This window comes from Elephas maximus, chromosome 21 (assembly GCF_024166365.1).
Source record: "Elephas maximus indicus isolate mEleMax1 chromosome 21, mEleMax1 primary haplotype, whole genome shotgun sequence".
Taxonomy (NCBI): Eukaryota; Metazoa; Chordata; class Mammalia; order Proboscidea; family Elephantidae; genus Elephas; species Elephas maximus.
Genome location: NC_064839.1, coordinates 34,999,218 through 35,013,253, shown reverse-complemented (window position 1 = coordinate 35,013,253; position 14,036 = coordinate 34,999,218). Strand labels below are relative to the sequence as shown.

General features: G+C 45.7%; 1 protein-coding gene across 3 annotated transcripts in view; it reads right to left on the bottom strand.

The window, feature by feature from the left end:
• Nucleotides 1-728: 728 nt before the first annotated feature.
• Nucleotides 729-14,036, bottom strand: part of CDH3 (cadherin 3) — a 44,508-nt gene continuing 31,200 nt past the window's right edge. For all 3 annotated transcript variants that reach the window (XM_049864548.1, XM_049864547.1, XM_049864549.1), the window contains exons 10-16: nucleotides 13,165-13,406; nucleotides 12,637-12,782; nucleotides 11,719-11,943; nucleotides 7,922-8,128; nucleotides 5,165-5,295; nucleotides 4,632-4,778; nucleotides 729-2,167 (exon numbers count right to left, since the gene is read on the bottom strand). In XM_049864548.1, the coding sequence (XP_049720505.1) occupies nucleotides 1,958-2,167; nucleotides 4,632-4,778; nucleotides 5,165-5,295; nucleotides 7,922-8,128; nucleotides 11,719-11,943; nucleotides 12,637-12,782; nucleotides 13,165-13,406 (1,308 nt within the window). In that variant the 3' untranslated portion in view covers nucleotides 729-1,957. The remainder of the gene's footprint in view (nucleotides 2,168-4,631; nucleotides 4,779-5,164; nucleotides 5,296-7,921; nucleotides 8,129-11,718; nucleotides 11,944-12,636; nucleotides 12,783-13,164; nucleotides 13,407-14,036) is intronic.

Sequence of the window (14,036 nt, the reverse complement as noted above, 5' to 3'; positions counted from 1 at the left end):
TCAGCTTCACTTTAGATTCTTTTCTTCTTATTATTTGCAAAGAAAAGTTTAAATTCCATTTCAACAAAGACACAAATAGAATCATTCTGTCGCTGCTGCCTCTTCCTTCGTATTCCTGCGTATGGGCCCTGGTATTGTCAGGAATGTTCAATGTCACTGACATCATGGGTGAGTTCTCTAATTTTCTGTTTTGCTTGATTTTGATGATGATCAGGTGTGATTTTAAAAATACAATGAGGCCATTCTTTGAAGGAGGAAAATCCCCTCAGAGGGCGACTGTGAGGATTTGTTTAACGGAAATAATCTTAAGTGCTATCTGGCCCTAAAAAGTACTGAATAATTGGTAGCTGTCACTAACTAACTAATTAACTAACAAATAGCATTTACCATGTGCCAGATATTTTTTTTTTAATTTTTTTAGATATTTAATCTCCACAAAATTCCCCATTTTATAGATGAAGAATGTGAAGTATCTAGAGGTTAAGGGACTTGCTAAGAAGTAGCAGAGCTGGATCTGTCCCCCGCAAAAAACTCAACCCAGTTGCTGTTGAGTCAATTCTGACTCATGGCAACCCCATGTATGTCAGAACAGAACTGTGCTCCATATGATTTTCGATGGCTGTGTCCTTTTAGGAGCAGATTGCCAGGGCTTTCTTCTGAGGTACCTCTGGGTAGACTAGAACCATCAACCTTTCAGCTAGCAGCTGAGCATGTTAACCACTTGCACTACCCAGAGACTCCAGATCTTGCTAGTCTCTGCCTTTCAACACAGAGCCCATAGCACAGAAGAGGAAATCTTCACTTACTGCATCATAGAGAAAGCAGCCACTGTTCCAGAAAAGACTTCACCTGTCACTCTGGTGGGTTCTCTCACATACAAAAGTAGCACTGAATTTATAGGGAGAAGCGCTACCCAGGTATACTCCCCCTGCCCTCACCACTACACCATCCCCATCTGGGCCCACCTGGGCACGTGTATGTGTGTGGTAAATATGTATGTGACAAAGAGTTTGACATTTCAACAATCTCCACATGTACAGTCCGTGACATTATGTTCATCATGTTGACGTTAATTAATCTTGAGCTTTCTCTGCCACCGGGAGGAACTGGAGAAGTGAGCAGGGTTAAACCGTTTTCCCCTCCCTTGAACAACTCTGAAAATACCAAAAACCACTGCATTGCGTATTTTAAATGGGTAAATTGTATGGTATGTGAATTATGTCTTAATAAAGCTATTATAAAGAGTTCACTCCCCTGGCACCTCTGGGAAAAATTCCTTTAATAAAAAAGTTCTGGTACATTTACACGATTGTCATCACCCTTCATCTACAGCGCACAACAGGGAAAATAAAAAACAAAGGGCAACCTAGACGTGTTCCATATAAAAACAGGGATCCACTGAGTTAAACAGGAGGCCTCAGGGGCTAGAGATGAGAGAGGGAGGCAGGGAGGAAGTGAACCCAGCAGCTCTGGGCTGGGTTTCTGGAGGACCCAAGGGAACGGTTGAGGACCTGCCTCTAACTTTTTGAAAATAGTATTAAAAAAAAAAAAGATGAAGAAGAAAAAAACAAATCAGGCTACAAGAAGAGGCCTCTTTTTAAGGAGAAGGGTCCATTCCAGAGAGAAGGTCATAGGAAGGTCAGGGTCTCTCCAGGCCCAGGACACAGGGTGGAGCATTTTATGGCAGGTGAGAAACTCCCAGAAATTCAACCTCCAAGGCAACCCTGACCTAGGCTGAGAGGTTTTCAGGGTTAAAGTCAATCTGCCCACATCCCTCCATTTTGAAAGGCTTAGACACTGATTCCTTGACAGTCAGGCTCACGGACTCTCCCCTTTAAGTTGCTAAGGCCACTTCTCAACAAGCTCCAAAGTCCTTGGCTGAAGAGGGGACCTGGGACCACTTAGAGGAGGGTGCTGTGGCTTGAGGTTTAGTTCCTGGCCCTGCTATCAGGGTGGCCTAGTCATCCTCGCCGCCACCGTACATGTCCGCCAGCTTCTTGAAGCGGCTGCCCCACTCACTCAGATAATCGTAATCTTGGTCCTGGTTGGAGGCCGAGGAGGTGAGGGAGCTCAGGGAGGCCGCATCGGAGCCGCCGCCCTCGAAGTCGAACACCAACAGGGAGTCATAGGGTGGGGCTGTGGGGTCGCTGTTAGCTGCCTTCAGGTTCTGTGGCAACAGAGAACAGATGGCTAAGAGAGAAGGACTCTGACACTTGCCAGCTGTGAGAGCTCGGGCAGGTTGACTAACCTCGCTGAGCCTACATTTCCTCATCTGTGAGGCCATCTCTCCCTCCTTTAATTTTAGAGATGCATTAAAAAAAAAGTTACTGTTGAGTCGATTCTGACTCATGACAACCCCATGTGTGTCAAGTAGAACTGTCCTTCATATGGTTGACAAGGGCTGATTTTTCAGAAGTAGGTCACCAGGCCTTTCTTCTAAGGCACCTCTGGGTGGACTCCAATCTTCAACCTTTTATTTAGCACCTAAAAGTGTTAATTGTTTGTACCACCCAGGGACTCCAGAGGTGTGTATAGTGCATATAAAGTACATAGCATGGGACCCAGCATACAGCAAGTACTCAGCGCTACCCAGGCCAGTGGCAGTGGTCAAGGGTGGGGACTGTGAAATCAGACAGCCTGAGTTAGAACTCAGAGTCCACGTACTAGTTTTGTGACCCTGGGCAAGTCCCTTAAACCTCTATGCTTCTCTTTCCTGATCTGTAAAATGGTGATACTTCATACAGTGGTAGAAGAATAAATGAATATATGTAAATATATGTGAAGGGCTTATTACAATATTACCTGGCATATAGTTGAACGCTATTTTCTTCTCTGTAAAAGTAAGTAATAACAGGACCCCTACTCCACATTACTGTGAGGATTAAAGGAGTTAGTATTTGCAACAAAAATGCCCAACATGCAGATGGTCTGGAAACTGTCTTCATCTAACTGGAGGGAAAGGCCCCAGGTATTTAGCTCCAAGGCTAAGGAGTCTTCTCCAAACCAAGTGCCCTGAGCAGCTTTCCTGTTTGTGCGAAAGTGTTTGTTTGTACAGAACACACTTAAATATGGTCAGACTAAAGAACAGAGTCTCACCACCAAGCTGTTTCTAGCAGGCAAGAAGGGTAAAGAGTTGAGTTTCCCTCTTTCTCTACTGAAGAGAAGACTGAGGCAGAGGGTTTTGAGTCAGGGTGAGGGACCCTGACCACCCATTGTGTCCATCTGTCCACTGCTGCTTCCCACACCCTGATCCAGTTTTAAATTTCAACCAATTTTCTTCCTTTTTTCTGTTACTAAAAACCTCCATTTACTGATTGCTAACTAGGTACCAGGCTGTGCTAGACTGTGTAATATATCTCCTATGTGCCTAGCCCTTCACGTCTTACAACCCTGGTTGCACATGTGAATCATGGGAAGTTAAAAAAAAAAAAAAAGATGCCTGGGGCATTGATATTTTTCAAAGTTCCTCAGATAAATCAATGTACAACCAGAGTTAATTACACTGGAGACACATGAGTAGCTATTAGCAAAAACAGCTATCATTCCCTAATAAATGTGATGTACTAGGCCAGTGGTTCCAAACATGAATAACCTGGGGATCTTTTTTTAAAAAAACCCAAAGCTCAGGCCACATCCTAGATCAATTAAATCACCATCTGTAGAGGTCAGAGGCATCAGTATTTTTGAAAGTTCCCAGGTGATTCCAAACGTGCAAGCAAGTCTGGGGACCACTGGCCTCGCACTGCTCTGGGTACTCACCCACCTAATCCTGAAAACAATCTGTAGCAGAGGTTCCCAAATGTTGCTGCACATTGCAATCATCTGGGATCTTAAAAAATTCAAACCCAGGTTGCCTGGCCCCAGTCTAGGCACCTAACAACTGCTACATGTGTTGAATAAGCGCGTCAATCACTCCTAATCTATACTTCACTACTCTGCAAGTTAGAGTTTTACAGAGGATACAATAGGAGCCCGGGTTACAGGACATGCCAGAAGTCACACAGCTGGTTGGTAGTTGTTATGGATTGAACTGTGTCCCCCCAAAATATGTGTTGTAAATTCAAACCCCATACCTGTGAATGTAATCCCATTTGGGAATAGGGTTTTCTCTGTTATGTTAAAGAGCCCATATCAGTGTATGGTGTTCTTAAATTAAACACTTTTGAGATACAAAAGAGCAGATTAGGCACAGAGGCAAGTAGGCATGAATGGTGGAAAGAAAGATGCCACCTGGAGATCTCCAAGGAATGCCAAGAAGAATACACAATTCAATCCATAGCAACCACCAACCAGCTGTGTGACTCTGGCATCTGGAACCTGGGCTTCTATTGCCTCCGCTGTAAAATGCAACTGAAGAAGCTAAGACAAGGATTTTCTGCCAGAAAGGACAGAGAAAGCCTTCCCCTAGACCAGGTGCCCTGAATTTGGAATTCTAGCCTCCTAACCGTGAGAAAATAAATTTCTGTTCTTTAAAGCCACCCACTTATGGTATCTCCATTATAGCAGTACTAAGAAACTAAGACAGTGGTGGAACCAGAATTTGAATCCAGAGCCAATGCTCTTTCTCTTATTCTGCAGGTGCTAGGCCTGAACAAAGGGCTACCTGTCTTAGACTGCCCCCCATAACTCACCTCAATGATGAAGTTGCCAATTTCATCTGGGTTGGCTGGACGAGGACGGTACATGGGTGTGGGGATGAAGGTTGGTGCCACGTCATTGCGAAGAACCACCTCAGGCCGGGCCTCCAGACCCCGGTGGAGTTGGGTGATGTCATAGTCCTTTATGAAAATTATGCAGAACTGGATTGAGAAGGACCTTCCCCACTTTATCATTTACATTTCACCTCACTTGGATGCTTGGGTACATAGGTAGGTCTTAAAAGATAAAGGTCAGAGATTTCTGAAAGCCCTAGTTTCCACCCTCCTCTACCTTCTCAAATTAAGCACAGACTCAAGGTCAGCTTGACTGGAGCCAAAGAGACCACAGAAATGGATCAGACACCCTCTTGGAAGAGGAGAGTTGGTGGTTGATCCTATGTGAAGACTGATGCTTCATAACACGGTCTGGTCAATGTAGCCAACATGGTCAGTTGGTTGGCCCAGCCATCCCTGCCAGTGGCCCTGAGGGCACCCATTTCCAACCCCCAGACCTCCCATTGCCTTACCTGGTCTTCTTCGCCACCCCCTTCTTCACCATAGTAGAAGACATTGTCCCGGGTGTCATCTTCTGGGAGCAGGAGGGGATCCTTACCCTTCTGCCTCTTTCTCACCAACAAGAGGAGCACCAACAGGAGGACTGAAAGAGTTTGGGAGTAAATACTCACCTCCCTACAACCGTATGGCTGGCCAAGACCCCCAACCCCTCAGGGCCCCATCTAATTTTAGACCCCTCCACTCAGCCAGAGCAACAACCTCTATTACATCCCTTTCCTGCTTAACACACTTCAATGGCTCCCTTTGTACCTGAAAAAGCCCATACTCCTTATCAAGGCCTACATGATTTGGCCCCTACCTCTATCTCCAGCCTTCCCACTGACTCACCTATAAAGGTCTAGCCACATTAGCCTCCTTTGAATTCCTTAAGTATATACCATGCAGTTTCCCACTTTAGAACCTCATGTAGGCTGTTTTTTTTTTTTTTACCTGGAACACTCTCTGTGTTTATACATTACTCTCATCCTTCAAGTTTCAGCTTAATATCACCTCCTCCTAGAATCATTCTGACTTCTTTCCCTCCAGCTATAATTCTATATTATTTACTGTCAGTCTTCCCCATGTTGGCAGTATTGGTCCTTACAAAAATCCTCATTTGTGGGCACCGGGATCTCCCAGCAAACGTTACCTTTTAATGAGACTCTTCTAGTCATCAGATGGCCCCTAAATTAGCCTAGATTTTAAGTTAAAGCAAGGTTGCCACGTTATTTGTACATGGGGGGAATGGCCAACTAATGCATGGCTGCTTTTTCAGACGGCCATGACTATTCTCAGTTAACCTCTGGCCCTCTCTAAGGCAGTTTGATGTAAGAGGTCACAGCCACCGCTTAGGTTTGTCATTTTTTTGCCTGCTGATAAACTGCTGACTTTCTGACCAGACAAGACAGACCTAGCTTTCTTTGGGAGTCCACAGAGTCTCAGGATACACATCCCATGTGGACTAGACTGTAACTTCTCCCTTCTCCTTTTCTTCCTCACCTGAACCCAAGTGTCTAATGCCAACTGATATCCCTACTTAGACTGGCCTGGCAAAGTGGCCCTTTCCATCACCCTTCCCCAATTAGTAAATGGAAATGCCATGTTTCCAAGTGCTCAGGCTAAAAGTCCTAGAATCATCAATCTGGGTATTTGCAAAATAGCTTGAAATACAACCACCTCTAACCATCTCCAATGCTACCATCTTGGTCTGAACCACCATTATCGCCTCAGTTCTTGATTATGGCAACAGCCTGCTAAAGTCTCGCTGACTTCACCCTGGTCCCCCTACAGTCTGTTCAGTAGAAATTCTGTAAAATTTAAGTCCCATCACATCACTCCTCTGCTCAAAACCTTCTGCTGACTTCCCATTTCAAGCAGAATAAAGCCAAAGTCCTTACAACAGCTTACAAAGCCCGACATGATGATGCGCTGCCCCTATCACCTCTCTGACCTCCTCTCCTGTACTTTTTCTTCTCAGTCCTTTCCAGCCACACTGGCCTCCTTGCTATTTCCACACACTAGCACAGTCCTGCCTCCAGACTTCTGTACTTGTTCCCTCTGCCTGGAACGCTCTTCCCCTAGATATCTGCATGATTTGCTTCCTAGCCCTTCACGTCTTTACTTGAATATCCCCTTCTGGCCATCCTATTGGAAACCCTGGTGGCATAGTAGTTAAGTGCTAAGGCTGCTAACTAAAGGGCCGGCAGTTTGAATCTGCCAGGTGCTCTTTGGAAACTCTATGGGGGCAGTTCTACTCTGTCCTATAGGGTCGCTATAAGTCGGAATCAACTCGATGGCACTGGGTTTGGTTTTTGGTTTGGCCATCCTGTTTAGAACCGCAGATCTCACATCCATCTTGACATTCCTGTTTGGTCAAGCGCTGTATCTCCAGCACCCAAAAAATTGTTTAGCACACAACAAAGAAAAGAAAGAAACTAAATCAGTTGCTGTCAACTCGATTCTGACTCATGGTGACCCCATGTATGTCAGAGTAGAACTATGTGCCATAGGGTTTTCAATGGCTTAACTTTACACCTGAACCCAAGACTTATATGTCTAATGCCTACTGATCACCAGGCCTTTCTTCCAAAGCACCTCTGGGTGGAGTCAAACCACCAAACTTTTGATTAGTAGCTGAATGCTTAATGGTTTGCACCACCCAAAAAGTATGTTCAATGAATTAAAGCTTGATTTTGTATTCATATCTAACTAAATGTGTGTTTTCTGTGCAAGGGCCAGATTAGAAGGTAGAAAAAGCAACTGCGATAGGTTCTACCTTTAGAGCAAAGACTTAATTTTAATTAAACACCTATGCTCACTAGACTACTAGTTCTCAAACTCTAGGTGCATCAGAGTTCCCTGGAGGGCTTGTTAAGACACAGATTGCTAGACCTCCATCTCCAACTTTCTGAGTCAGGAGGTCTGAAGTGGGACCTGATAATTTGCATTTCTAACAAACTCTGGGTAATGCTAATGTTGTTGGCCTGGAAGCCACACAGTGAGAACTACTGCCCTAGCCTCCAGACTCCAGGACGACAGAGCCAAGTCTGTTTGCTCACCACTGTATCCCCAAAGCCTGACACATTTCAGAAGCTCCATAAATATCTACTGACTGATGGACACTCCTAGAATTAAGAGTTCAAGGAACAGATGGGCAATGCTGGTGGCCTCTTAGTCCCAGAAGTTCAAGCTAGAATCAGCTCCTTTAACTACTGCATCCATGTACTCACGCAGCAGAGCCAGGACGGCCCCCAGGATGGGGAGGACGAAACCCCACTTCCAGGGTTCGGGGCAGATCCCCACGTGGCCATTGCAGTCACACACGGTGGCCGTGATCACCGTCAGCTGTTCCTTGTTGCCATGGTCAGACAGAGAAAGGTGCACGTCATATGTGTCTTGCTTTAGGAACTTCTTCAGGGACAGGGCCACTGTGTCTCCTGGGTGGACAGACAGTTTATTGGCCTTGGGATACCATATGTGGGGAGACCAGAGTATACCATGATGAAACTGGGGAGACAGCCCTGCATCTGGGCAAGGGAAAGAAATAGCCCAAAAGCAGAATTTGGCCAAGTGCTAAAAACTGATATTTAGTCAAAGCCAAATCTGCCATCATGGAAATGATGTCATACAGGACCAATAATTTCTCAGCACCATCAGCTGCTAGACTGTTCCTTGCCTCAAACAGGACACATTACCTTATTTTTATGCAAATAATACATACCTTCAACATTTGTTTGCCAACTGCTCCCTCCCCCTGTATTTTCCTAAGTGCAGCTATGCCAATATTTTTTACATGTTGCTGTAGAGAAAAAAAAATTAGCATTTAGTGCACTTACAAAAATACCTGGCGGTGGGGGGGAGTGGTTGGCAAACAAATGTTAGAAGGCATGCATTATTTGTGTAAAAATACAGTATTCTTCCTAAGAGATCTAGCTACTCAATCTGTTAATATTCTTGTTAACTGGCCACCTATTTTCCTATTTCACTACTTTTAAGTTTACTATTATATATTATTGCAGCATCTTGTTCTTACAATAAAAAAAATACTGTGATAGAATTCAATATATGAAACCCCTTATATTTCAAAGTGAGTATTCAGTTATTTATAAATCTAAATGACACATGTCTTGTGTAGATAGCTGATGTTCTTAAAGAGGATCAGATAGGATGCTAGCATGTATTATCACAAGATTCAGGGATGCTGGAAATGGGCACTGGACTAACTGGCCTTCAAAGGCCCAAGTCAGTGGCAGATTTTGGCTAAGCACAGAGCAGAAGCCAAGCCTCAGTGCAGGCCACACAATAGGCCCCACTCTGGGGAAACTGTGTGGCAGTCCTAGAATGGGGGAAGGGGGGAGTATTTTTGGGAACAGGGGCATCTTTGAAGGAAGGTCTGTACATGGCATCCTTCAGTTTACACCCAAGTTTCTCAAAGTGGAGCTACAGGCTTGAGTAGGACTATATTTTAGCATAAAGAGCTTTCCCAAGCACTGCAGGTCCCCACCACTAAATGCAAATTGTGTCCCCCAATCATAGGGGCAATTATAAACAACCCCCACATTTCAAACCCACCTACCCCCCAAGACCTTCCCTGCAGATCTTGGCACTGATCTCAAGGCATTTTCAGTTAAAGGGCCCTGCACACCCACTGAGCCCCTCTTAGTGAAAAGGCCCAAAGGGAGAATTCGACCTATGCCCATTTAGCACCGGCAGGCAGAGATAGTTCTGCAGACTGATTATTTGGTCTACACCACGCACAGAGGCCAACCTAGGTATGTCACCAAACACCCCTACCACCATCCTGCTCCCATGCTGTTGGGCTGATTCCTCAGTTGATGACTAATGATGATGGAGGCCAAATTGACACTATGTGCCAGGCCTTACTCTAATCCTCACTACATCTTTAAGAAGTAGCTACTATTATTACCCTCGTTTTACAATGCAGAAATTGAGTGTTAGGGAGGTCAAGATACTAACCCAAGGTCACACAGGGGTGGAGTCTGGGTTAATTCCCCTGTCAACAGGGACAAAGAGGGACAGAAAAACTAAATTAAAACCAAGAGCCAAGTATCAATATCAGGCATTGGTACCCTTGGGATTTGGCCATCAGGCTCACACTTCCACTGAGCCAGATCTGGGATTGTTGTTGGGAAATGACGGTGGTGATGATGGCAGCCTCAGAAAGGTACTGAGCATTTATACCAGATGAGATGCTTTTCACATATTCATTTACTTAATCCTCACAATAACTATATGGGACTCGGTTCAATTATTGACTTCCATTCTACAGATAAGGAAATTGAGGAACAGTGAGGTTTAGTAACTTTGTGGGGTCACAAAGCTAGTAAATGGAGAAGTTAGATCTTAAACCGAGGCATTCTGACTCCAGAGTCCAAGCTTTTACATTGTACATTCAGTGAAGAAAAAAATAGCTTCTAGACCACAAGGGGGTGATAGGAGGCCAACTTGGGCTCCTCAAAGGAAAGATGCTGGATGTATACATCCAAATCACAGGCATCCTAAAAATGAGACAATGCAGCTGTTTGAAACAGGTCTCCTGAGTCCTTTCTGGACTCGGCTTACAAGCAATAACGGAAATTGGGTATTTTTTTGTGGGGAGTCAGAGCCTGAATGTACTGGCTCCCCACTTTCCTCCCTAGCCCCAAGAGGAAGGGGCAATGCTTTAAACCACGGGGATGCAGTTTTCCCAGGAGCCTTATTGGCACCTGGTGCTGTACCTACCTACCTTTCTTATGCACTGCAAGTCCTCACCCACCTGATGCTAATAGGACCCCTTCTCCAGTCCTTGTGACAACTATAAACCCACTGAAAGCTAAGAACCTCAGAGATGGCAGATCAGAAGGAGGCAGGATGGAGAAGTGGATGAGAGGAGTGGGGGCGGGGGGTTAGGTGCTCTGGAGTCAAAGCCTGGCTTCAATTTCTGCTCCACGACTTACCCACTCTGTGCCCTTGGGTACTCTATTTAACCTCTCTGAGCCTCCTCTGTAAATAAGGACAAAAATACTGACCACAGATGGTGGCAGAAATATTAAATAAGGAAAAAAAAAAAATCTTGCATATCACCAGGGTTCATTAAATGGTAGGCAGCAGAGCATCATGGTAAATCAAACCACCTGGGCTCAAATCCTGGCGCCATCGTCTGGCCATGACACCTTTGACAAGATAGTTAAGCTTCCGTAAGCCTTAATTTCCTCTTCTGTAAAATAACTGTGTATATATGTGTGTGTATGTGTGCATGCATGTGCGTGACAATAGTCCCTTCTTCACAGGATTGTTAAGATTAAGTAATCTAATCTCTGCAAAGCATTTGAAGCAGTGTCTAGCACATAGTAAGGATGTTTAGCCTGTGTTAGCTGTTACTATTGTTAGCTGCCGTCAAGTTGGCCCCCAGCTCACGGTGACTCCATGTACAACAGAACGCAACGCTGCCCAGTCCTGCACCATCCCCATGATTGGTTGTGGTTTGGATTGCTGTGATCCATAGGGATTTCGCTGGCTGTTTTTTGGAAATAGATCACCAGACCTTTCTTCCAGGTGATCTTAATCTGGAAGCTCCACCGAAACCTGTCTAGCATCATAGCAACACACCAGCCTCCACTGACAGACAGGTGGTGCTGCACACGAGGTACATTGGCTGGGAACTGACCTGGGTCTTCTGCATGGAAGGTGAGAATTCTACCAATTAACCACCACTGCCCCTTGGCTATTATTAGTGTTGGAATCCTGACTCAAACTATGTGACACTGGGTGAGTCACTCCCTCTCTCTGGGCCTCAGTTTTTCTATCTGTACAAGTAAGGTGGTTGGGCTAGAATGGTCTTTACGGGCCCCCATGTAATTCCAAAGGCTTGCACTAGCTTAATAAATAGCATTTGGTTGTGTTTCCTGAGGAGATGGTTACCTCTGTGACCCATAAGATGCTGGGGCAGGAATATGTGCAGGGTCCTAGATGGGATAGGCACCCACCCAGCAGAGCTGGCACCCACCTGCCACCACCTCTCAGTTACCTTTCTCATTGACCTCTGCCGTCCAGTGCATGTCTGAGTCGTGGATGAGCTGGGCATGGAAAGGGGAGGTGTGGGGGGACAGGTCCTTGTCCGTGATGTTCAGCACTTGGGGCACAGGGTCTTGGTTGCAGATCTTGATCTGACGGGGTTCAGGGACTGGGCCGTGGTCGTTGACATCGATAAGTGTTAGCAGGAGCATTCCCGTGCCAGTGGTAGGAGGACTCCCTGTTCATAATTACACATATGATCCCTTTTCAGTATCTGCCCTTGGTTGGGTTGATGAATCAATGTTAAATTCCCCCAGCAGTTCACAGTACAGTAGCAGCCACTTCATCCAAACAGCCACTACCAATCTATCACAAGGAGAAACCTAGTGGCCATCTTGGGGCTAATCGATTTCAGGGAAGCTTGTTTTCACAGCCCTGCTGTAATCTCTCTACTGCCTCCAGGCCCTGGTTTACTATGCATCAAGCCAGAGATGGTAATCCCACCATCATCCCCAATCCTGTTATAGTGTGACATCGCTAATCAATCATGGTATTTTCCCAGTGATCCTAGATGCATCCTTAAAATCTTGCTCAAGACATTGATCCAGGCAGCCCCTATCAATCAATCACAAGGGGAACTGATAGGTCAATTCAGGGCTCAGTGACCCACAAACTTAGGTTGAAGGAGCCCTCAGGGTAACAACACCTCTTAACTCTTGGGGTTTTAGGGATTCTGTGTCATGGCCAGCCACCCTAGGATCAGTCTTTAAAGTGCTCCTCTGAAAGACCCCTATGATTCTCCAGTAGTGGTTTGTTGACATCCCTTCTCCACACCACAATCTACTGATGTGGAGGGAGAAAGGCATGCTGTGTCATGCCCCCTGGAAACAAAAGATGCCCCTTTATGGAAGGGCTGGGAGGAAGCTCTCACCATCATCTGTGGCCAAGACCATGACTTCATAGATGTTGTTCTTCACAAACTGCTCATCCTCACGGTCCAACACACCCACAGCAGTGACCTGCCCACTCTCTGGGTCCATTGCCAGCCACCCTGCTGGGTCTCTCAGAATGTGGTAGCTGGAGAGGAAAAGGTGAAAAGGTGAAAAGAATTACTCATAATTTTGGTGTCATTATTCAAAGCCTCCTCATGTCAACTGGCAAATGGAATCAGGACCTCTGGGCTCCTAAGCAAGATCAAATGGAAAATGCATCTCATCTATGACTGAGAACCTAAAGTAGCAGGTGGAGGTCCCAGCAGAGATACTAGAAGGAGGGGAAATACCTGCCCCCTGGGCCCTTACTCAGTCTCTGGGTGTATAGGAAGGAGAGGTCTTGTGCAGGAGTGGTGTTGAAAATACTGAGCAATTTTTACGGTAATCAAAACAAATGCTGGCCATAATAAACAGCCCACCCAACAACTGGTGCGTTTGAGCTGAATTTGAGCCCAGCGCCTAAGTACCTGATCTTCTGATTCCCGTTGTCAGGGTCTTGCGCAGTATAGGTGCAGACAGGCTCCCCAGCGAGGATGCCCTCCTGGACCTCGGCAACTCTGGAGGGTGGGACGAACATGGGTGGCTCGTTCACATCCTCCACATGGACCACTACGGTGGCTGTGGAAGTCGAGAGCTTCACCACAAAGGGACTGTCATTGGTCACTTCAATGTACAGAGTATGCTGGTTTTGGGCCTCAAAATCCAAGCCCTAGGAGAGAAGAGGAAGAAGCAGCTGCACCACCATTTTGAGAGGAGGCCCCCTACAGTTCTCCAGATGTCAGAGGGAAAGGATGCCGTATGAGACCCCTACCAGCAACAATGCTGCCCCCTGTCCCCTAAAGCTTCCTATTTTCTGAGTGGACATCCAGTGTGACCTCTCAAGACACCCTAAAGGCAATGTGACTAGTAAGTTCTAGAGCACTGGTTCTTAATGGGGTGGTGATAGCCCCTAGGGGGTGTTTTAAAAATGTGTGGAGGCATTTCTAGTTGTCATAATGATCGGGGGTACAACTGGTACTTATAGGCTGGGCCAGGGATGCCAGGTCCTACAATGTTACTGTCGCATGTGATTTTTCAATATCCCCTTGGACATTTATAGGTGTGAAAAACTTGTTTATAATTGGAGTTTAGAATGTTTTACATATAAACCAAGTTCTGGGTGTTGTTTTAACACAGTGAATTTTCTAGGAATACATTTTCTGAGGGGAGATTGTACTTTCATTTGCTCAGGACTTTCCAAAAAGTTGTTTATTTGCTGCTCTGGAAAATCACCACAAGGGCATCAATACCATTTGAGCATCTGAGTGGCCAGGGAGACCTACAGTATCCACTGCATTCC